The 9,909-nt window shown below is 24.3% G+C and overlaps 1 protein-coding gene across 1 annotated transcript; it reads left to right on the forward strand.

The window, feature by feature from the left end:
• Window positions 1-5,550: 5,550 nt before the first annotated feature.
• On the forward strand, window positions 5,551-9,598 carry LOC137836397 (protein trichome birefringence-like 19). Its single transcript, XM_068645123.2, has 2 exons — window positions 5,551-6,163; window positions 8,634-9,598. The coding sequence occupies exons 1-2, from the start codon at window positions 5,636-5,638 to the stop codon at window positions 9,420-9,422; spliced, it is 1,317 nt and encodes a 438-aa protein (XP_068501224.2). The 5' UTR covers window positions 5,551-5,635; the 3' UTR covers window positions 9,423-9,598.
• Window positions 9,599-9,909: the final 311 nt, after the last annotated feature.

Consider the following 9,909-nt stretch of genomic DNA (forward strand, 5'->3'; position numbering starts at 1 on the left):
ATGGATATGGAAGTATGTCAAGCAATGCAAAGACTTCATTGTATCCTGGATCAACTAACTTCACACGGTTGTCGGCAGTGTTAAGATTGATGAATTTGAAGGCAATAAATGAATGGACTGATAAAAGCTCTACGGAATTGCTTCAGTTGTTGAAGGATATGCTTCCAGAGGAAAATACTCTACCTAATCGTAATTATGAGGTCAAAAAGATTCTTTGTTCAATGGGTATGGAGTATAAAAAGATACAAGCATGTCCTAATGATTGTATATTATACAGGAAAGATTTTGAATTGTTGAAAAGTTGTCTGAGGTGTGTGTTATCACGTTATAAGTTGAAACAAAAAGATGATGATATTATTGAAGAGATAGAAAAGCATGGACCTCCAATGAAGGTTATGTGGTATCTTCCCATCATTCCAAGGATGAAGCTTTAGTTTGCAAACCCAAACGATGCTAAGAATCTTAGATGGCATGCAGATGAGAGGAAATGTGATGGCATGTACCGACATCCAGCTGATTCTATTCAACAAAAGAAATTTGATGATGAGTTTCTAGAGTTTGGTAAAGAATCAAGAAATATCTAACTTGGTTTAGTTACAGACGGAATGAATCTGTTTGGTAATATGAGTACAAATCACAGTTCATGGCATGTTTTACTAGTTATTTACAACTTACCTCCTGGATTGTGCATGAAGCGAAAATACATGATGTTGTCTATGCTGATATCCGGTCTGAAACAACCAGGGAATGACATAGATGTTTATCTAAGTCCCCTAATTGAAGTTTTGAAGTTAATGTGGGATCAGGGTGTTGAAGTATTTGACGGATTTGCTAATGAAACTTTTAAACTGCATGCCATGTTATTTTACACCATCATTGACTTTCCGGCATATGGTAATTTATTAGGGTATAGTGTTAAGGGTCATAAATCATGTTTAATATGCGAAGAAGACATCGCTTCTCAACAATTGAAACATAGAAGGAAGACAGTATATCTTCGGCATTAGAGGTTTCTTAGAAATCATTATCCTTACCGAAGGTTGAAAAAAACTTTAATGGACACAAAGAGACTAGTGGTCCACCAACTCTATTAACTGGTGTTGAGGTTTACGAAAAAGGTAAATAACATAGGCACTACAAGAAAAACATGAAATAAAAACCAATTTTAAAGACAAAAAATAATTAGTTGCTATAGTAACTAAATTAGAGATCATTTTAGAAACTAACAAAAATTTTGGTTTCTAAAATGTAGTTTTTATTTCATGATTTTCTTGTATTGAGATCACACCTTTGATAAATGTTTAAGTTTATTAAATCAGTATCATAAATAATTACACATTTATTAATTAATAAAATGAATTATAACACAAGATATATTACCTTCAGTAAACATATTATTAATTGCATTAATTATTCTAATTGTACATTTAAAAATAGGATATTATTTTAATTCAAAATAATATTAAATTTATTTTTTTAAATATGTATCTCGTAATTATCTTAATTAATGAAGATTATAATGGATTGTAACTAAGTTATTAGTATTGTTTAAATGAACAGAGGCATTAGGTAGATTTGATTTGAAGGAAAACTTAATTTATTTTTATATAAATTTTATTTGCCAAAAAATCAATGCTTTTTTATTTATTTTGATTTGAATAAATTTTCCATTTTAAATTTTACAGAAAAGATTAATATTATTTTGAATGATAAAAAAATAAAATAAAATAAAAAGTGCCATAATAAATCAACAATTTAATATAAAAATATCTTAAATAGGTATTTTTTTATTATATAAGTTACAAATTATTTATAACAATCACATCACTACTACAAGACAATCATAAAAAAAATAATTTTTAGATACCAAAATAATTAGTTGCAGTAATAACTAAATTAGAAACCATTTTAGAAATTAAAAAAAAAATGATTTCTAAATTAGTTTATATCATTGTTAAATAGTTTCTAAATTGATATCTAATTAGTTAACAAGGTTTTAACTACCAATTATTTAGATTCTAAATTTGGTAATAAAAATCTTGGTTGTTAATTAGATATCAATTTAGAAACCATTTAACAATAATAGAAACTAATTTAGAAACCAAAAATTTATTTAGTCCCTAAATTGGTCTCTAATTTAGTCACTATAACAACTAATTATTTTTAGTCTTTAAAATTGAGTTCTATTTCATAATTTTCTTTTAGTGCATGAAATAATTTTAATTAAATATATTTACTAATAGATTAATGTGGATTATAACCATAATAACAATGGTTATTTAGATTTATATAGGTATAAGTGATTCACTAGTGAATTTAGACTATTAATAAAAAAAAAATGAGTTTAATAATATGAAACATGCATTTTTTTTCTCCGTCTAAATATCCAAAAAAAAACATTAAAAAAATGTGACTTGATTGAAAAAAATGATTATCAAGAAAACAAAATTTGTTGTATTTGTCTCAGTATATTATAAGGTTCCATATATTCCTTAAATTATCTTAACATAGGATGTAATATTTTTTACATAATAAAGTAAATGAAAAATACCATATATAAAAAAGGAAATATTATTTAAATATATGGATGCACACTTACATAATTTATTGTCCTTAATAACATTTCTTTTCGTTAATAAGATATGTGTAATATGTCAAAAAATTTCCTTAATAGGATACTGTGTCATTATTTACTAAAATGGTATATTATGTTAAACAACTATCTAAATAGTACGGTTTACTATAATAGTTCAGAGTTTGATTTTATTCTGAACTTGATTTTATTTTTTTGTTTTTTATTTAAAAATAAAATAAGGATAATTTTAAAATAAGATAAAATAATCTTAAAATAAATATTTTAAATAAAATTGTAGAAAAAAATATATTTAAAAAAATACAAGTTTAGAAAGGTAATTATATTGAGGAACAATATTTTAGAAAAAAAATATTAAAAAATAATAATTTAGACAAGTAATTATATTAAAATAATTATTTATAAATAATTTAATTTAAAAAATAATTATTTAGGAAAATAATTATTCTAAGAACTAATTAATTAAAAAATTAAAAATAAAAATTTAATTTGTTAAAAATTAAATATTTAGGCAAGTGATTATTTAGTTTTCTACCGAATTAAAAAAATATATAATATTACACTACAAGACAATCATGAAATATAAACCAATTTTTAGAAACCAAAATAATTAGTTGCTATAATGACTAAATTATAGACTATTTTTTAGAGACTAAAAAAAATTTGATTTCTAAATTACTTTATATTATTGTTAAATAGTTTCTAAATTGGTATCTAATTAGCTACCAAAGGGTTATCTACCAATTATTTAGATTATAAATTTGGTAGCAAAACCTGGTTACTAATTAGATATCAATTTAGAAATCATTTAACCATAATAAAAACTAATTTAGAAACCAATTTTTTTTAGTTTCTAAAATAGTTTCTATTTTAGTAACTATAGCAACTAATTATTTCTTATTTCTAAAAATTGGTTTTTTTAGTTCACTATTTTCTTGTAATGTTAATAGCTATTATTTATAAATAAAATAAAGATTAAGTAGATGTAAATGTAAAAAGTTAAAATAAAAAATCCTCTATCAAAAAATATTCTAAGTCAATTTTAATTTTTTTTATATATAGAATTTTAAAATTTGTTTCTAATCATACACCCAATTAATAAAATAATTATGATAATATAAAATATAGATAAAAATTAGGAAATGGTGATCTTTTATTTATTTATTTATTATTATATATTATTAAAGTTAATATTATTAAAAAATATTTTTTTTCTTTTCTCTGAATAATTATTTACAAAAATAATTATTACATTTATAAATATTTTAATTATTATATTTATTATTCACAAATTTATATTATATAAAACATTTTTCAGTATTTTTCTCAAATTTTTTCTTTCTTTTTTCTATAAAATTTTGAAACCAAAATTTTAAAAATAAGTTATTTCAAAATTTATAAATGCTTTTTTTAACAAATATATGTTATTTACAATTTTTTTAAAATAATTATTGCTTAAAATATATGTTTTAGTAGATAATTATTTTTCTATGTAATTGTTTTAAGAAATTATTTTATTAACCAATTTTTTAAATAATTATGTTTTTAAAAATCAAAATTACCGATTCTCTTTTCTTCATTTAAAAAAAAGTCAAGTTCAAAATGAAAAGGAATTCTGAATTGTTGCAATAAACCGTGCTATTGGGTAATTATTTGGCACAATATATTATTTAGATAATATTTAGTATAATATACATTTTTTAAGAAATAAATTTTAGAAGTGTGTTATTTTGGTTAAAATTTCATATTTTCTCACGTAAAAAAATTACAATAAAATTAAAAAAAAATGACATCAAGAGAGAAACGATACAAAAGTACATGTAAGAAAATTTCAGAAATCAAATACTAAAAATAAATATAGGCTAAACTATAAACAATTGCTCACGTATATTTATTACATTTATATATTCAACTAATCATATTGCATATTTTTTTTAATTGTTAATGAAAAAATATTTATTTGAAAGAATTATTTCTTAGTGCTCATTCATTATTTCCTCTTGTGTGATTAATGATTTTCTATTTAATTCGTTATATTAATATGACAAAATCATGCAAACATTACATATGTCATGCGAGTTTGAATGCTTACAAATTTGTTTACAATGATTTTCCTTTTCATCGTATAAAAAATAAAATGTTACTAAATAAGTAAAAACAAGTTATTAATACGAATAATACTATACTTAATTTTCTTAAACAAAATTTCATTTTTTTAAACATTTTATTTTAGTCTTGTAAATTATAGAAAGAAAAACATGGTTGAGAGGGGAGATTATGTTAAAAATATCCAACCAAATATTTCTGTAAATATTAGCAAATCTCAAAACCCATACCTATAGTATAAACAATGAAAGAAATAATTTTTCTATTTAAAATAATTCCAAAAGTAAGTTAAATTTTCTAAAATCTTACCAAAATTGAAAGATTCTCAAAAAAATTTATCAATTTTCACCCAAATCTCACTGATTTGTTTCTCTTATAGAATTATGACACCTTCTGTCTTAAAAAAAACTATAAAAAAAAATCATTTTACTTTAATTAAAGGAGAAAATGAAGGGAATTTTAAAAAAATATTAAATTTTGAAAAGTCAAAGTAATCGATTTATTCCTCAAAAAATAAAAGCATACATATTAAAATTTTTACATGGATAAAGTTTTCATTTTTTTCCTAATGTGGTCTTACCCTATTCTATAAAACCAATCCCATCTATTTTTCTGAATCAAATAAACATTTTTTAACGATTGATTCCATTTTTAAACCATTTTGAAATTAATATTCTTTAATGACTCTGTTGTCGATGTTCTACACGCAAATGAAGAGAAAGTTATTATAGAATAATTAATTGTACATGAACAAGAGAAAGTTTTAATCAGAGAGATAAAATATTATGACACAATATTTAAATTTAATGAAGGCTTTAAAAATTAAGAGTCTGAATCAAGAAAATGATAAATTTAGTTTCATCACAGAATCATATTCTTTTGCACTGAGAAAAGCTCAAATTGTGCTATCTCCTTAATCCCTTTCCCTCTCTCAAAATGAAGTTCCTTCTACATTTTCCTCTTCTCAAAGGGAACAACAACCTTAGATCAAAACAAACACTGTCATCAATAGTGACAATTCTGGTATTCTCAACCCTGGTTGTGTTCATGCTCACCACAATTTCTTCTTCTTTCTTCAGTTACCATTCATTGTTGAAGATCAATGAATTCAACAAGGAGGTGTCTATTGAATTTGATGATGGTTTGAAGAATGAGACAGAAATCATGCCCTCAACAGCATCTGTGAAGAAGTGTGACATTTTCAGTGGGGAATGGGTGCCAAATCCTGATGCACCATACTACACAAACAAAACATGTTGGGAAATCCATGAACACCAAAACTGCATGAAATTTGGAAGACCTGATTCTGAGTTCATGAAGTGGAGGTGGAAGCCAAATGAGTGTGAACTCCCCATTTTCAACCCTTTTCAGTTTCTAGAAATCATGAGGGGAAAATCTATGGCTTTTGTTGGAGACTCCATTGGAAGAAATCACATGCAGTCCATGATTTGCCTCCTATCTAGGGTAAGTCTCTTTTATATTTTCTCTTGAAATTCTAAAATTCTTGCCTTAATTTTTCTCTTTGATTTCTGATATCAATTGTAGTTATCTTCTTTGGCTTGGTTTCTGGTTTAGATAATGGTTTCTGGTTTAGATAATGCATATGAAAATACACCAGTTCATGTTTTTCTTCACTGATAATATGCTGTTCATATGAATTTTGAATAGATATACTTGCATATAATCTAATGAAGAATGACCATATGAAGTTAAAATGATTAAATTTTAGTTAATTGTTTAGATGCAGGCTTTAGCCTGCAAGTGAATAAAATTTTCATTGATAATATTGTTTGATTTTTAATGACATTAATTATAAAGAAAAGGTGCATGACAACAAATGAGTTTAATAGTTGTTGAATATTTGACCAAGAGACAAAGGTCAGAGGAGTTTATATTTTTTTATAGTATTTTAATAAAATTCAACTTCAACTTGTTAATATAATATATATTATCTTAAAAAAGTAGAAAATAGTGTTACTTGTATGATTTTTTTTATTGTTACTTGTTATTAATTTATACATTTTGTGTGGTCAATATGTAAACGGAATTAATAAATAAAAATATTAATTATATATAGATATAACTTTTTTTAGTTCTTGACATTCAAATACTTAAATTTAAATTTTAATGAATTATAGAATATTAATTAATGATGAAAAGTTTACATTTAAAATGAAAAAGAAAAGAAAAGAAACTAATATAATATAAAATTATAAGAAGAAAAGATATAGTAAGTTATAAACTAATATAAATGAGTAAATTGACGTTTTATATGAAAATTTTAAAAATATCTACTTTTTAATAATTTGTATCTATTCTATGAATAAAGAGATTATGTTACGCGTTTTTTTACAATTTTATATTCTTTATGTTTTGTAACTTTATTTTATACTTCTTTTATCATTTTTACTCTTATAAACACATTACACTATTTATACAAAAATTACGTAAGCATGGCTTGTATTTCAACTCGTTATGGAATATATGGATACAGTCATAAAATTAAATTTTTCTATTGAATTTTTAGAATGTTATAATATTATATAATAGGAGTATTTGTAATTTTTTTTAGTAGTTTCTTAAAATCAATAAAGTTGGTTATGTTTATCTATATGACTATACTTTTGGTAACTATTTTTAGAGTTATATTAGACAATTTTATATTTCAAGAAATAATAAATATTTTGTTTTTAATAAAATAAGTAATTTTTTAAGGTTGATATATTTTTTATAACTACTTAATATGATCTCTCAATAAGACCACATTACCTTTAATAAATAAAAATATTTTTTTAATTTAATAAAGTAAATAATCGAAGAATCTCTCTGTTAAAATAACTAAATAATTTTCTATTTAAAACTAATAACCACTATTATTATTTTAATATTATTCTTACAAAGTTATATATTTCTAAACTCTAATATTTTTAATAATTTCTAATATCATTATTATAAAATTATATATTTTCAAAACTGTAATAAAAATGTAGATACCTACAAAATATTTATAATAAATTTAAAAATAAATTAAATATCAGTTCAAACTTTTCTATTCTTAATTAGTTGTTGTCAGTTTTAGAACAGTTATGTTTTCTGGTCAAAGAAGGTTAATTTTAGCAACCAGTTAATAAATATGTTAAACAACATGCATTTAAGCTTATCTGCATTTTTTTTCATCCATTTAGTAATTATATTATTTTAGTTCTTTAGTCCAATGATATCAATTTGGTTCTATAAATAATTCATGGATGATGTTAATTCTTTATATTCCGATTATGTTAATTGGATCTGGGTGTCATTTTAGTATCATATTCCATTGGCATGCAGTGATATAATGTGGAGAACCAAATATGGAATTATGACAGCATTGTATTGTATAAAAATTATTTTCTCTACGTATAAAAGTATACAAATACAAATATAAAAGTTGACATCCAATAATATTAACATACAAAACATAACTTATTAGTGAACAATTTTTTTCATGGTTTCTATCTATATAATTTTTTAAGTGTTACTTTACATAAATGATTTAATAAGAGTTTATAACCCTATGTAAATTGTCTAAGCCTTTCATTAAGTATTCCTTAGTCAATTTTAATGCAGTGGCATTCAAGTATAATTTTTCCTATCATTAGTTGATTGATGCATTCATATCTGGCATTATAAATCATTTATTTTTTGTTAATGTAACTAAAATATGAGATATTCATTAAGAAAATTAAAAAATATATAGGCATTTTCAGCTTGAGCTTTCTTTCCAACGAATAATTAAAGGAGTATTTGGAGTTTTTGGTTAAGTAAATAAACATTTTAATCTTCTAAAAAAATTTGTGTTTTCATGACATTTTTCCTTCTTGTATAGAAATTAAATTAGATTTATAAAAATTAAAAAAACTTATTTAGGTTGATGTTAATGTTTTATACTTTTCAGGCAGAGTGGCCCGTAGATGTATCATACACAGATGAGTTTTCCTTCAAAAGATGGCAATACTCAAACTATAATTTCACAATGGCTACTTTCTGGTCACCCTATCTAGTGAGAGCAGAACAAGTTGATTCAAATGGTGGTCTCATCAATGTTTATCTTGATGAGTTTGATGAAAAATGGACGGCGCAAATTAAAGAGTTTGACTATGTCATTATCAATGGAGGACAGTGGTTTTTGAGGCCAATGGTGTTCTATGAGAAACAAAAAATTGTTGGATGTCAATATTGTTCCTGGGAAAATGTCACTCATTTAACATGGCACAATGGCTATAAGAAAGCTTTTAGGACTTCATATAAAGCAATCATGAGTGTAGGAAACCCCAAGGGTGTAACAATTCTTAGAACATATGCACCATCTCATTTTGAGAATGGGGTGTGGGATAAAGGAGGGAATTGTATAAGAACTAAGCCATTTAAGAGTAATGAAACAAGGTTAGATGGCTACAATCTTGAGTTACACACCATACAATTGGAGGAGTTCAAACGTGCTGAAAAAGAAGCCACAAAGAAAGGTTTGAAATTCATGTTACTTGACACCACACAGGCGATGTTACAGAGGCCAGATGGTCACCCAAATAAATATGGACACTGGTCACAGAAGAATGTGACAATATCTAATGATTGTGTGCATTGGTGCTTGCCAGGACCTATAGACACATGGGCCGATTTTCTATTACAAGCATTGAAAGTAGAAGGTATTAGATCTACTCCTGAAAAAAAAGACTTCATCTAAAGATAAACTTGTTAATTAGATTTACAATTTTTTTTTTGCAAACTATAGTTGGCAAAATTTTTCTTGTAATTTGATGTATAAAGATGGATTATTCTTGACTCATAAGTGATTTTCTATTAGAAATGTTGAAAATGAAGGTGTCATCTCTCAAGTAAAATGAGATTTCATTTGCAGACAAAATTGTTAGTAAACGTCCTTCACATGTTTCATTTTTCTTGCAAATTACCATTGTCAATTTTTGTCGTATAATTATCATCAACTTTTTTTAATGAATGAAGTTTCTTTCTATCCAGAAAGCTAACACCTTCCATTTTCAACATTTATAATAGAAAAAGCAATTACACCCCAAAAACTATGGTAGCCATAGAAAACACAACACTATTTCCTTTTATGTCCACTAACTCTCACGACGCGGCGCATACAAGCTAAGACACTCAATTTCTTCAGTCATGACACACTACATAGTAAGGAAGCATCGTGAAATCAG

The sequence above is a fragment of the Phaseolus vulgaris genome, chromosome 4 (genome assembly GCF_051622355.1).
Source record: "Phaseolus vulgaris cultivar YP4 chromosome 4, ASM5162235v1, whole genome shotgun sequence".
Lineage (NCBI taxonomy): Eukaryota > Viridiplantae > Streptophyta > Magnoliopsida > Fabales > Fabaceae > Phaseolus > Phaseolus vulgaris.

What these genes read in the sequence shown, in the direction of transcription:
- LOC137836397 (XM_068645123.2), top strand. Translation starts at nt 5,636, where the DNA reads ATGAAGTTCCTTCTACATTTTCCTCTTCTCAAAGGGAACAACAACCTT. An exon ending in TGATTTGCCTCCTATCTAGG is followed by an intron (nt 6,164 to 8,633) that starts GTAAGTCTCTTT and finishes TATACTTTTCAG; the next exon opens with GCAGAGTGGCCCGTAGATGT.